Raw genomic sequence first — 14,227 nt, 5'->3', positions numbered from 1 at the left:
CATAAAATCACATTTCATTTTATTTAATTTTTAAATTAAAAACTCTAAAAGACAATCAAATCTTTAAACCTCTTCTAAATCTTTCAAAAAACTAAAATATTAAAATCCTACCAAATCTTTAAAATAGCAAGTTGAATACCCCCATCTTAGGTTCAAAATATTTTATTAACAGTTACAAATTTAGGAATTATGGAATTTGGTGTCATAACTTTTGTAACATAAATATTTGCAACAGAAATCTTTTCATTAGACTAAAGACATTTCAATGCATGGTTATTGAAATTAGAACTCTCTTTAATGCATTGTAAAAGCAATTTGTAACCCACTACATGATATTAAATATAAAATTTTAATATATTTTCCATATAAGAAGTAATCAAACTTAATGATTTAATTAATACTATTTTAAATATGTCACTTACAATTTTCTTATGAAATGAATAGATAGAAAATCAAGAAAGTCAACATATATGAAAATCTTATATATATATATATATATATATATATATGATTTAAACATGACAACAATTCTGAAATGCTCTTGACAAGATCGATTTTATATTGATATGTGTATTGATATGAAAGGAAAAACTATTGTTGTGTAATTTATCATAATTTAATAGAATTTTAGTGGTAGTGTGAAACTGACTAACTTTATTGCCTACTCAATTAATGAAAGAAAATATTATATGATTTTAAAACGTGTAAAAATTAAGGTTTATAAAATTACATAAAGGCTTAATCATAATCATGTATTTAAACTATTTTATTTCTCATCCAAGATATAGTTTTTATTATGATATTTTCTTTTATTATAAAATAGTGTGTGTTTTTTTCACTTTAAAGGATGAAGAGAAATTAAATAAAATGTAAGAAAAAGATGTAAAGTAGATGTATCAAATATCAGTTATTTATTAGTAAATGTTATAGAATATTTCATTTTGTATCATATATATAATATGAGACTTTATTATAAAATAATCTGATTTTGTTTGACAAAAGAACTTAAGATATAAAAGTGGATTTAAAAATATATGTCAATTACATGCAGAGCTACAAGCCTTGATTTGGGCTATGGAGTCACTCTTGGCGGCTGGAGTTGGATGTCAAAGCTTTGAGACAGACTGTGCAGAATTGGTGGCGATGGTGCAGACGCCTGACGATTGGCCATCTTTTTCGAACCTGTTAGAGGAGTTTCTTGTGCTCAGACCATGCTTTTCCTCGTTCTCCCTGATCAGGATCTCTAGAGAGCTCAATGTAAGGGCAGATTGTCTAGCCCGTTCTTCAAGATTGCTTTCCTCTGAAATTTCCTTTGTAAACTCTTTTCCTCCGGTTTGGGCAACCAATCTTGGAGTTATTTTTTAATTTGATTAATGTTTGGTTGAAAAAAAAAAAAAATATATGTCAATTGTACCAACATTAAGAAGAGAACTTAGAAGTATGATTATTTGGAATTGAAAATGATATAAATTTGTTTTTAAAGAATAAAATGGAAATAAAGGATGACAGGTGTCACTAAAAGAGAGCGCCAAATGTCGCAATGTGGGTAAAAGTTAGAAAAAACCTTCTTATCTTATTACAGTAAAACCTCTATAAATTAATACTCTATAAATTAATAAACACTATAAATTAATAAATTTTGCTAGTCCCAAGTCGGGCCAGTGTAAAAAATAACGAAATTTGATAAGATAATAAGATAATAATTTTTTTGAAATCTCCATGTAAAATATAGTCCCAATAATATCATAAATTAATAATCATGTAAATTTACATATATATAATGGATGTTTCTCCTAAAGCTCATATCTATAAAACAATTATTATGTTGTATTTTCAAACTATAATGATATACAATATTCTGTAACATGCCAAAAAATAGCTAATTTTTTGAAATTTTCAATTTCTAGATATTCATCATTTACATTTTGATATTTTGATTGACTATTAAAATACAACAATTGATATTATTATTCATAAATTTGAATTTATGTATGTCATATGTATAAGTGAATTTGTTTATCGTATTTGTAATTTATTGTTAATAATGTTTTCTATATATTACAAATTCAATTCCAATACCATAAAATTTACAAAAACCGAAAGTAAAATTATATTTTGCTAAAATTGTCTCAATTCATAATTTTAAATATTCAAACTATTAAAATATATCTATAAATTAATAATTATTAATTTACACTATATAATAATAATTATTAATTTATAGATAAATTAATATCACTATAAATTAATAAAATGTCTTGGTCCCAACATTATTAATTTATAGAGGTTTTACTGTATATATAAAGTTCAATGTCAAAATTACTAATTAACAAGATTGTGACAAGTGTCAATTGTATCATTCAGATGTTGACACATATCAATTTTAAAACTATTAAATTTTTAGAAAATAAAAAAGTAAAAATTTATAACCTACCATAAAAAGAAAAGATCATTATAAGGAAATTATACAACTAACTACTAAATAGTGAAGTAATTAGAACAAATTACTAAAAAAACGGAGGAAATTGTTTTATTTCTTTGTGGTCCAGGCTAATTTGTATTAATATATTTTTGTGTACAAATACACTTCAAGTGGTAATGTAGATAATAGATTTGTAAATAGATATACATTAGTGTATTATAGCAAAAAAACAACTATTTTCTATAACTAAAAGTTTATCTCTTTACTCTAATACATTGTGTTTACTTACAAAAATAATTAAATAAATATATATTCTTTGTTAAATTTAATTTAATTTTAATAAATTTGAATTCATCAACAACTATCTTCTTAACTAAAAGTGTATCTATTTACTATTTTTTTTCATGCAAACAATAAATTAAAGAAAATTCCTTGGTTAGTTGCCCAAGAACGGACAAGAGAACGGAGGGAAGGGGTTTACAAAAGAAACTTCAAAGATAAGAGAACGCGAAGAACAAACATGACAATTCACCTTCGTAATTGACGCACGCGGGATCCAAGAGATGGAGAATAATTGGAAGGACTCTAGCGAGTTGAACTCATCGAGCACGTTGGAGAAGAACGGCCAATCTTTAGGGGACTGGACCATAGTGAGAAACTCAGCACAATCAGTCTCGAAATGTTGACAAGCGATCCCTATAGCACATATCCGCTCCAGGCCCAGTACAACGCTTCTAACTCCGAATGCAGGGGGAGGGACTCCGTCTTAGAGACTTGGCCCCCAACAACAAGGTTCGCTCCTCACCAACGCAACACCACCAGTCCAATCCTGAATGCACATTGGTTGCTTTCCAAGAACCATCAATCTGACAACAAGGTGAAGAAATCTGGACATCCGAAGACGGAGATGGAGCTGACATGACCGCCATAAAAGAGTGACTGCTATTGTAACATATAAGCTAGGAGTATGTAATATTAACGTATGTATTTTTGTAACTATAAAATTGTAAAAATGAAGAGACATATAATAGGTTATTTAATATGTTCATGAAGACAATTTGTTGGTAGTAGTAAAGAATAATAAGTATATTTTAACAGTAAAATATATTTTTGTGTACAAATACACTTCAAGTGGTAATGTAGATAGTAGATTTGTAAATGGATATACATTAGTGTATTATAGCAAAAAAACAACTATTTTCTATAACTAAAAGTTTATCTCTTTACTTTTATACATTGTGTTTACTTACGAAAAGAATTAAATAAATATTTATTTTTTGTTAAATTTAATTTAATTTTAATAAATTTGAATTCATCTACAATTATTTTCTTAACTAAAAGTGTATCTGTTTACTATTTTTTTCTCATGCAAACAATAAATTAAAGAAAATTCCTTGGTTAGTTGCCCAAGAACGGACAAGAGAACGGAGGGAAGGGATTTACAAAAGAAACTTCAGAGATAAGAGAACGCGAAGAACGGACATGACAATTCACCTTCGTATTTGACGCACGCGGGATCCAAGAGATGTAGAATAGTTGGAAGGACTCCAGCGAGTTGAACTTTTCGAGCATGTTGGAGAAGGACGACCAATCTTTAGGGGACTGAACCATAATGAGTAACTCAGCACAATCAGTCTCGAAATGTTGACAAGTGATCCCTGCAGCACGTATCCGCTCCATGGCCCAGTACAACGCTTCTAACTCCGAATGCAGGGGGAGGGGCTCCTTCTTAGAGACTTGACCCCCAACAACAAGGTTCGCTCCTCACCAACGCAACACCACCAGTCCAATCCTGAATGCACATTGGTTGCTTTCCAAGAACCATCAATCTGACAACGAGTTGAAGAAATCTGGACATCCAAATACGGAGATGGAGCTGATATGACCGCCATAAAAGAGAGACTGCTATTGTAACATATAAGCTAGGAGTATGTAATATTAACGTATGCGTTTTTGTAACTATAAAATTGTAAAAATGAAGAGACATATAATAGGTTATTTAATATGTTCATGAAGACAATTTGTTGGTAGTAGTAAAGAATAATGAGTATATTTTAACAGTAAAATATATTTTTGTGTACAAATACACTTCAAGTGGTAATGTAGACAGTAGATTTGTAAATGGATATACATTAGTGTATTATAGCAAAAAAAACAACTATTTTCTATAACCAAAAGTTTATCTCTTCACTTTTATACATTGTGTTTACTTATGAAAAGAATTAAATAAATATATATTTTTTGTTAAATTTAATTTAATTTTAATAAATTTGAATTCATCTACAATTATTTTCTTAACTAAAAGTGTATCTGTTTACTATTTTTTTTTCAGGCAAACAATAAATTAAAGAAAATTCCTTGGTTAGTTGCTCAAGAACGGACAAGAGAACGGAGGGAAAGGATTTACAAAAGAAACTTCAGAGATAAGAGAACGCGAAGAACGGACATGACAATTCACCTTCGTATTTGACGCATGCGGGATCCAAGAGATTTAGAATAGTTGGAAGGACTCCAGCGAGTTGAACTCTTCGAGCACGTTGGAGAAGGACGGCCAATCTTTAGGGGACTGAACCATAGTGAGTAACTCAGCACAATCAGTCTCGAAATGTTGACAAGCGATCCTTGCAGCACGTATCCGCTCCATGGCCCAATACAACGCTTCTAACTCCGAATGCAGGGGGAGGGGCTCCGTCTTAGAGACTTGGCCCCCAACAACAAGGTTCGCTCCTCACCAACGCAACACCACCAGTCCAATCCGTAATGCACATTGGTTGCTTTCCAAGAACCATCAATCTGACAACGAGGTGAAGAAATTTGGACATCCGAAGACGGAGATGGAGCTGACATGACCGCCATAAAAGAGAGCGCCTCTTCCCAGGCTAACTTATCGCCCAAAGCCTGAGAAATTATATCATTCACCTTGGTTCTAAACCTTGAAATACTTTTTTATTTATGGTCTTCCGGATTGCCCATAAAATCCATGGTAATTGAAGAAGTTGAGTAGGATGACCCTGTTGAGAGGCATCCCTCCATAAAACAAAATCCAAATTCCAGTACACCGACTCATGTAGAAAACCTTCTGACGAGACATGAGTCGGAGATAAACCCAAATTTCACAAGAGCGAGGGCATTCAAAGAAAACGTGATTAATAGTCTCAACAGCAGAATCACACCTTTTACACCAAATATCACATTGGACACTTCGGTGTATCTATTGACTTTTATAGATAGTATTTACTTACTAAAATATTTATTTTAAATTCTTTGTTAAATTTAGTTTTATTTTAAAAACTCTAAACCCGCATATCGGGCGGGTCCTAATTAGTATTATATAAGATTTTAGAAGAAATTTTTTATTTCATAATATAAAATGATTTAGAAGAGATTTTTTGTTTCCAAATATAGGATTTATTTGCATATCAATCTGTTTTGGTTGGGAGTAATTTCGTTGTCGATGGGATGATTTAATAAAAGACGATGTTTATGTTTATGTAAGCTTATGGTTCATGGATGTGATCCTCTGCCTAGAAGACGGTGCTTCTCCCGTGCACCGCAGTTATATCACAAACCGTTTCGGATCAACGAGTCTCTATGGAAGCTTCCTGATAATAGGAATGTGAGATGGGGACAGTATAAGTGTAAGAACTTTGCTTGCCTTGCTAGCAACAGAACAGCACGAAAAGGGTTTTTCAAATGCACTGATTGCTTCAACCTCACGCATCATGAATCGCCTAGCTAGATGGCTGAACCGAGGCGAAATCGACCCTGAGGCGAACCATATAATCAGTGTGTTCAGAACAAAAGAACACAAGAGAATTGGTTAATAATACCTTCATTGCACAATAATACCACTTGATGACCCACATGAATGTGTCCCTAAAACATGGTGAGATAAATATATGTCCGTGAGTAACCAAGTCGGACTTGGAATGAACAATTATTATTCTTTGAATAACCAAGTCGGAATTGGAACCAACCGGTATGATATCTTTATATAATCGTGTATAAATATGATTATAAAAAAATATTATTAATTCTAGGAGATAAGTCCTAATGGATTTAGTATATATCTTTCTCTATACAAATCTTATCTCTAATCATGTATATATACAGAATACAGTCGTTGATCCTTAAACAACTCCACATTATTCTTCCTAAACCCTAACTTAAGTTGAAAGCCACGGTTACTGTTCTGTTTGCATAATAGTAAAAATATGGCGTCAATGATATTTACCGATTGCTCCACCTCCACGATGTCGCGTCTCAACCATTTGAACCGCCTCAATGGTGCTTTTCTTCCCCGCCCGTGTGTCGGCAAACTCAGCTTACCGAGAACTGCGTCAGGCCGTGGCTGCACTCTCTCCATTCGCTCCTCTTCTTCTCCATCTGCGATTGTAATTAATGGAAAAGCTGAGGCAAAAAAAATTAAGGATGATATCAAAATCGAAGTTTCAAGAATGAAGGAATTAATCGGTGTGGTTCCTGGTTTAGCAGTAATCCTTGTTGGGGAGAACAAGGAATCCGCAACTTACGTGAGGAACAAGAAGAAAGCTTGTGAATATGTTGGAATAAAATCATTCGAACTTCTTTTACCAGAAGATTCATCAGAAGAGGAGGTATTGAAATCTGTCTCAGGCTTCAATGATGATCCTTCTGTCCATGGAATCCTTGTTCAGTTGCCTCTGCCATCGGTAAGCAAAGTCTATCACTCATATTTATTATTTAACCCTCTGGCGTTCGGTTATTCGGTTCCGGTTCAGTACTTCCGGGTTTCAGGTATTTTGGTTCGAGTTTAGTATCCATCGAGTATTTTAGAATTTCCGCTATTTTCAGTTCTGGTTCGGTTTGATTCTTTGAATGACGAACCAGCTTAAAATTAAAAAAAAAAAAAAAAATCGGGTTTGGTTCAGTTTTTTTTTATTTGAACTAACTGAAAATCAACAAATGTACTCAGAAAATATCCAAGACTACCCTAAAGACCAGAAATACTTCAGATTTTTCGGTATTTTGGTTATAGCCTTATAAAAATAACTACCATCTCTGGGTTTATAATTATAATTTTGAATATTTTGGTTATTTGGATTTTTAAAAAACTAAATATTTAGGTTTATAATTGTATTTTGGGTATCTATTATTTTCTATACCTTTCCGTTCCGATTCTCGTGATCTTTTAGTATCCATTGGTATTTATGTTGGTTTCGGTTCAATTAGGTTGCCCTTATTTCGGTACTTTCGGTTCAGATAATTTGCTCAAGGTCAGATTAATAGTAAACAAAAATGATTTACAAAATAATGTTTTCGGAATGTTGTTATATGCAGCATATCGATGAACAGAACATATTGAATGCGGTCAGTATAGAGAAAGACGTGGATGGATTTCACCCACTAAACATTGGACGCCTTGCCATGCGTGGAAGAGAACCCTTATTTGTACCGTGTACTCCCAAAGGATGCATTGAGTTATTGCATAGATACAACATTGTCATCAAAGGAAAACGAGCGGTTGTTATCGGAAGGAGTAACATTGTTGGTATGCCAGCTGCTCTGTTACTGCAGGTATAAAAATGCCATTTTGGGATTATTAATCATTCATTAGTTACATTTTCTGTCTTTATTGATGTATTATATGTAAATGTAGAGGGAGGATGCAACTGTTAGCATTATCCATTCAAGAACAGAGAACCCTGAAGAAATTACAAGAGAAGCTGATATATTAATCTCAGCTGTTGGACAACCAAACATGGTCAGAGGAAGCTGGATAAAACCGGGCGCAGCCGTCATCGATGTTGGGATTAAACGTGTTGAGGTGAGTAAATAATTTTGAAAGATGGCAATATAACCAATGATCAAATCAAATCCAGTATGTGACAAAAATAAGAACCTGCAGGATTCAAGTACTGCTCGTGGGTATCGATTGGTTGGAGACATTTGCTATGAGGAGGCTAGCAAAGTTGCATCAGCCATCACTCCTGTTCCTGATGGTGTAGGACCAATGACCATAGCCATGCTTCTATCCAACACTTTTACATCAACCAAGAGATTTCACAACTTCCAGTGAGCTTCAAAGAAGAAGTTTGCTTTTTGTCAATGGCTTGATTGGAATAAATGTTTTAAAAAGTTTCCTTTTAACAATTTTTGTTTTTTAATAACACCTACAAGTTTCAAATGTTACAAAATATTCACTTCTCTTTCTACTTGTAGAAGAATATTCTTCTTCTTCATCTTAATTTTATCAAAAACTTCAAAACAGAAAACAGTTTCAACGAATATATCAAATCGTGTTCGAATTCCGAGATAATGTCTTTTAACATTTACTTATCTGTCTGTTCTTGTTACACTTGATCCAGAACTAGATTTAAATACGTATATATTCAAAGGGTGGTGTGCTAGGATGCACAGGGACGCCATTGGGTACAACCACTGGTGTGCCCCATGTAACAGATTCTGAAACTTTTCTCCACAAAATCAGCTCCGCGAGAGCAGTAATCATCACTCACAAACAGGTTGGACAAAGATCAATCCGGCCTTCAAATGATCTACCCCAACCTCACTCATCTCTCTCTTCTTCCCAAGAATCGAAATCTGTTCAAGAGACCCAATGAACCTAAAATTATTTCTCAAGTTTCACCATTGATGATGACAAGTTTTTCTTTGTGCATCTAAGAGGAGGAATAGGCCATACCTCTTAACTTCTCCATAGAGTTCTTATGATATCACAGTGAAGACTGACGAGTAAGCAGCACCTATCTCAACAGCATTCAGCTCCGGCCTATCTCCAGGGACCTTTAGAGTAAAATCAGAGCAATCAGAGTAAGTAAGATTCCAAACAAAAAGAAAGCAAAGAGCCGAGAAGGTTCTTCTAAAATTTGGACTTACAGCAACGGAAGCATCCGCCTGAAGTACTAAACTTCCAGCCGTTTTGTCAGCGGTTCCACTCTTTGTACCCTCTTGTTGCATTACAGAGCGTAAAACCTTTACGGCAGCAGATGCTGGACCAGCCTGTGAACTAAGAACATAAGAAATCCCTTCTTAGCTTTTGTCACAAAAGAATAAGCCACACGAAAAAGCATAACCATTAGGAAGGATAAGTAAAAATATACCGTGCCAATGAAGTACAACACTCTCTAGCTGCAAACCTCTCATAAGATACTCTTCCGCTCCACACGACAGCCAACTCGAAATGGAACTCCAAATGGTCCTTTAGAGGATGCCCAACAAGCAGAACCATACGTTGCCGCTAAACTTACATGGCCGCAAATCTGAAATGCTTTATTTCAGCTCAAAAGAACAACTAGGGATTGATTGATATTATCTTCATTGTCAACACAAATTACGCCAAAAGTGTCCCATGATCTTATTCTCATCTACAGCTATACACAGGGTGATTCTTTTTCCTCGCATGTTTCATCCTTCTCGGTTCATCAGTAGAAAGGGTACTCTTTCTCTCTACCTCAGAAAGCATGGTCTTGAACATCTTCACTGATTTCGTGCTTTCTGTGTGCCACTGTTTAAACATCCCATACGTAGAAGCACACAAAAATTATTTTCAAGGAATAAAACAACCACGTAACTGACAGTAAAGCAAAGAGAATGTAAAAATCACAAACCTGATCAGCTTCTGCAACAGTTTCAGGCAAAACATATTTGGACTTGGCTCACCATCGAGCTCCTTCGCCAACCAACAACCTGGGGACGTAGATCAGAGAGCTGAACGCTTGACGGAACAGATAAAAAGTTGGGTTGATATCAGAACAAAGAACAGTGATTTGTTACATAGGAGGTATACGACCTAAGAGAGTTGACCTGCTAAACTGCTCTTACACCAACAAAGCGGCAATGTTGATGGCATTTCTGACATCTGATCTACAGCTCATCATCCAAAAGATCCTACAGCGATTCTAGAAGTAAAAGAAAAAGGTTGAGATGAGAGCTTTATGAGTACCTGGAAGTCTGAAACTGCTCCAACTCATCTAAACATCCATAAGACTAGCATCACTTATGTCAGGTTAGAGCCTCTACCAACATTTGTGCTTGAAATTGAATCGTCCTAATTTTAACAAATAATATTCAGAAAGGAATCGTTAGAACACTTGGGAAGCAGCCATTGCAGACACTAGTCCGATTACTGGCAAAATCTAAAGAGTTTATTTCTTCTTTAATAAAGGACAAAGACTAAACAAGTACCTCCAGGACTTGGATGGCGGCTGTGAAACAGCTTCCATTCACTCACCAGAACTTAAATTCAACAGATAAAACAACTTAAATTCAAGATAATGCAATTTAGATATTTAAAAAGATTTGGACTATGAAAAGAATCTGAAAGTGAAATAGAACCTGGCGAAGAACAAACGACGCGGCTAGGCAATCTAAGAACAGATAAGAGATTTTTCACTTGGCGCCACATTGATATCCATCACCGACGTTAACCGCCACGAACAAGCGCCGATCTTCATCTGCTCCGTCGCCAGCCATCGATCCCATATGAAACCCAACGATTCAGGAGATTAACTGTGTGATATAGGAAAAAGAAGGTCAAGAAGATGAACACGTGGAGCGTGGAGATTATAAGTTTGAAATCAATGGCTGAGAACAGTTGGAGCTAGGTGTGGGAGTTCGGGTACCCTTTCGGGTTTCGGATCGGGTTTTCGGGTTTAGAAACATAAGACCCATTCGGATATTTTTAGATTTCGGGTCAGGTTCGGATAAACACCCATTGGGTTTAGGTATTTTCGGGTTTCATCCAAAACCTCATATTATATTTCAGATTTGGATCGGATTTGTAATTTTTTAATCCAAACCAAAGTAAAAGAGCCCTAAATCAATCCGAATTCAAAAAAAGAAAATGAAATCAATCTAAATTCATTAAAAATAATTATAATCTTAAGTAAAATAAAAAACCAAAGTTATCAAACCAAATTGAATTCATGAAAAGAAAAGGACAATTCTAAATAACAAAATATCAAATTTACAAGCCGGTAATTTTTTACTTCTTAAAACATCAAATGACATCAAATTCAAAGTTAGAATTATATAATCTATCTAAATTAACATATTATGAAAAATGACATATTTAAAAATGAAAACTAATTTATCTTTGTGAGAACTGAAGTTAAACTTCAATCTCCGGAGTGATTTCTGAGCGGGGGTGCTTACCACCGTTCTAGTTCTGAACTGAATAAAAGACTAATTTCTTATTGCGAAGTAAAAATGTAATCTTATTGCCAAATGAAAGTTTTTCGATCCCCTTCACCATCTCCCACTCTCACTATTTATAGCCCTATTACATTTAGTATCCAATCAATCAATCGCGCCAATCTCTTGCTCTAATTAATACAATTAATTATTTGAACGTCCTCCGAGCTCCAAGACGCTTTGCTCGACTGTTCCGCTTTCACCCCGCTTCTCTCCGGTCCGGCTTAATGGGCCAGCTCCATTGTACATCGGCCCATCCAGTCCGTTCGTCCCCCATATCCATTATCCGAGGTGACGGATCGCGGTACCAACAATCTTGTAAGTTGTAATAGTGATTATAAAATTACTTCCGAAACTTGTAAATTAACTCAATCTATTGTTAAATATCTATATATAATAGCAAACCCACTTTTCTGTGTCATCTTTAATCCAACATATGAGATTTGTTCTATTATTTCATCTAACGGTTGAAACTTATTAATGATCCCAACAGTTGCAAGTCTTTTTTTCTTCAAATAATCGTGTCTCTTGGTCGCATCCCCATCTTTCAAAAATCGCACATTTTAATTTTTTGCATCTCTTCGTCGTATCCCCATTTTTTAAAAATCGCACTTACTAATTTTTGCACCTTTTGTTTCACACATCTATGTTTTACAATTTATATTTTACACCTTTTTGTTTATTATATATAAATTTTTATGGACTTTTTTTTTTCGGCAAATCAAATATATTTGATATCAAAAAGTGTTTACAAGGTGAAGTGACTTTAGTGCAGTGGCCAAAGGTAAGTCTTTAATGCACAAGGCACCATCACATCCGGGATCGAGTCCCGCCCCCTACGAATGTGGGGATTAGGCTAATGGGCCGGCCTGTTATGACCTAATGGTTGACAAAAAAAAGTGTTTACAAGATACAAAAACATTTCTAAACAACCAATTACACAAATACAAGAAATTATTACAATTTCGATGAAAGAGTGGAGAGTAACCATGCTATCTTTAGACTTATAGGCTAACAGATATAATCTGTTATGTCTCTATTGCACACACTTTTTATTGGCTAACAGCTTATAGCTGAGACTCCAAAATGCACTTGGCATTACATTATCGAAAGCAATGAAATAAAATGCTGCTAGAAATGTTTCAGGAACTTGTTGTCGCATTAGAATCAAAATACTTGATGGTTCCCACGAAGATTCTCTATGTTCATTATAATATATCCGTCGGTGTCTCTCCCATGGTTGTTGCCATAGTGATTGTTTCCAATGTGACCACTCTAATATGGAACACAAGTCTCTCATGTCTCTTGCCAACGTTGCCTTTTTGTAGCGATCATGAACTTCCACAACATATTGGTCGGAATTAGAAACATAACTATATTCATCAATAGCCTGATTTTCTTTCTCCATGACTTCAATAATATGGTTATAAATGTTGCCTTTTTGTATCCAGAGAGGAATTAACGGCAATACTTCATCTTGAATATTTAGAGACCGTTTTTGGATTGTTTTTATACAAACAACAAAAAGCCATAAACTTCTCTGAATCGCCAAAGACATCTCTTCGTCTGACAATTGGGGAAGTGCCACAAGTTCATCATTGGTTCCTATATTAATCCTAATTTCGAAGCCCAACAATAAATCCCTTAAACCAAAAGGAACAAACAGAGAGAAGAAAAAAATATCACCGGCAATACTGTTGGAATCAAACCTTGATTAATACTCAAACTTGAGTGATAGATCAGTGAAATCAACAAGAGATTGGGAAGAAGGCAGAGGAGTGAAGTGTCGTAATGAGAAGAAGAGGGAGCGACAATGAGAGGAAGAAGAAGACCTTTTGTTGGGCTGTAAAGTGTTATAGCCCATGAAAGCTAATGAGTTTAGTGGTCACAAGACTTTAGGTTATGTCTTAAGTGAAAAAAAAACATATATATAAGTTGTATGTTGTATAACGTATAATTAAGAAAAAAAGAGATTAAAACAAAAACCCAGATATCGGCTTAACCTAAACAACGAACAAATACATGAAATTGTTGTTGTCGTCATGAGATAAAGAACTGAGATCACAATAACCAAAACAAACATAAAGTGGCTTTCGTATATATGATCTGTTTGGAGTCGTATTCCACCCTTTCCAAATCTGTAAATATGACCTCCTGGATCCCAAATCTGGGTATGAAATTTTTTTCTCAATTTGAGGAAATTAACATCATAGTCATGAACATGACGATGTTGAAGATGAAAATATTCAATATTGAGAAAACAGAGGCTGCCTGGACAAAACCACAGCGGAAAAACACAGCCACTACTCCGAAACTGATGCCAGATTGTGGTCGGAAAGAAACTCCCTTGAAAAGAGAGAACAACAATATATATCATCGAACAACTTACTTGGGAAATCATATGCCTATGTTATTGGTTATCTACAGAAGTAAACAAAAGCAAGGGAAAAGATCCGACCGACACTAGAGAAGCCAGCGCCGACCGGAAAATGAAGAGGAACCGGAGAAGTTCTTTCTTTGTGAAGAGTCGCCTGTGTTAGGAGAGAGAAGAGAGGAACTGTCACGTCTTTTAGAGAATTCGTTTCTACTAAACTTTTATGGACTATAAAAACA

The 14,227-nt window shown here is 34.5% G+C and overlaps 2 protein-coding genes across 17 annotated transcripts; one reads left to right on the top strand and one right to left on the bottom strand.

Annotated features, from left to right (window-relative positions):
• The first annotated feature begins 6,636 nt into the window (after nt 1-6,636).
• On the top strand, nt 6,637-8,609 carry LOC104737688 (bifunctional protein FolD 4, chloroplastic-like). Its single transcript, XM_010457926.3, has 4 exons — nt 6,637-7,113; nt 7,742-7,978; nt 8,061-8,228; nt 8,310-8,609. The coding sequence occupies exons 1-4, from the start codon at nt 6,637-6,639 to the stop codon at nt 8,478-8,480; spliced, it is 1,053 nt and encodes a 350-aa protein (XP_010456228.1). The 3' UTR covers nt 8,481-8,609.
• Nucleotides 8,610-8,679: 70 nt separating this feature from the next.
• LOC104738546 (putative threonine aspartase) lies at nt 8,680-10,956 on the bottom strand. 16 transcript variants are annotated; one of them, XR_015578204.1, is made up of 9 exons: nt 10,757-10,901; nt 10,607-10,657; nt 10,365-10,469; nt 10,226-10,280; nt 10,030-10,108; nt 9,523-9,926; nt 9,299-9,421; nt 9,105-9,205; nt 8,680-9,004 (listed from the first exon to the last, which is right to left on the bottom strand). XR_015578204.1 is itself a non-coding variant. In XM_087481696.1 (9 exons), exons 6-8 carry the CDS (start codon nt 9,648-9,650, stop codon nt 9,128-9,130), a joined length of 336 nt encoding a protein of 111 aa, XP_087337822.1. In that variant the 5' UTR covers nt 9,651-9,926; nt 10,030-10,108; nt 10,226-10,280; nt 10,365-10,469; nt 10,607-10,657; nt 10,757-10,956; the 3' UTR covers nt 8,680-9,004; nt 9,105-9,127. The 16 variants fall into 16 exon arrangements, 10 of the variants coding, with proteins under 10 accessions (XP_087337822.1, XP_087337824.1, XP_087337819.1 ...); XM_087481696.1 differs by having other exon boundaries at nt 9,299-9,428; nt 10,757-10,956; XM_087481698.1 differs by having other exon boundaries at nt 9,299-9,428; nt 10,030-10,129; nt 10,757-10,912.
• Between the last annotated feature and the right edge of the window lie 3,271 nt (nt 10,957-14,227).

Source organism: Camelina sativa, chromosome 13 (genome assembly GCF_030686135.1).
Source record: "Camelina sativa cultivar CO46 ecotype springtype chromosome 13, ASM3068613v1".
In the NCBI taxonomy this organism is placed as follows: Eukaryota; Viridiplantae; Streptophyta; class Magnoliopsida; order Brassicales; family Brassicaceae; genus Camelina; species Camelina sativa.
The sequence above is the reverse complement of the archived record's forward strand: the minus strand, read 5'-3'. Positions and strand labels throughout refer to the sequence as shown.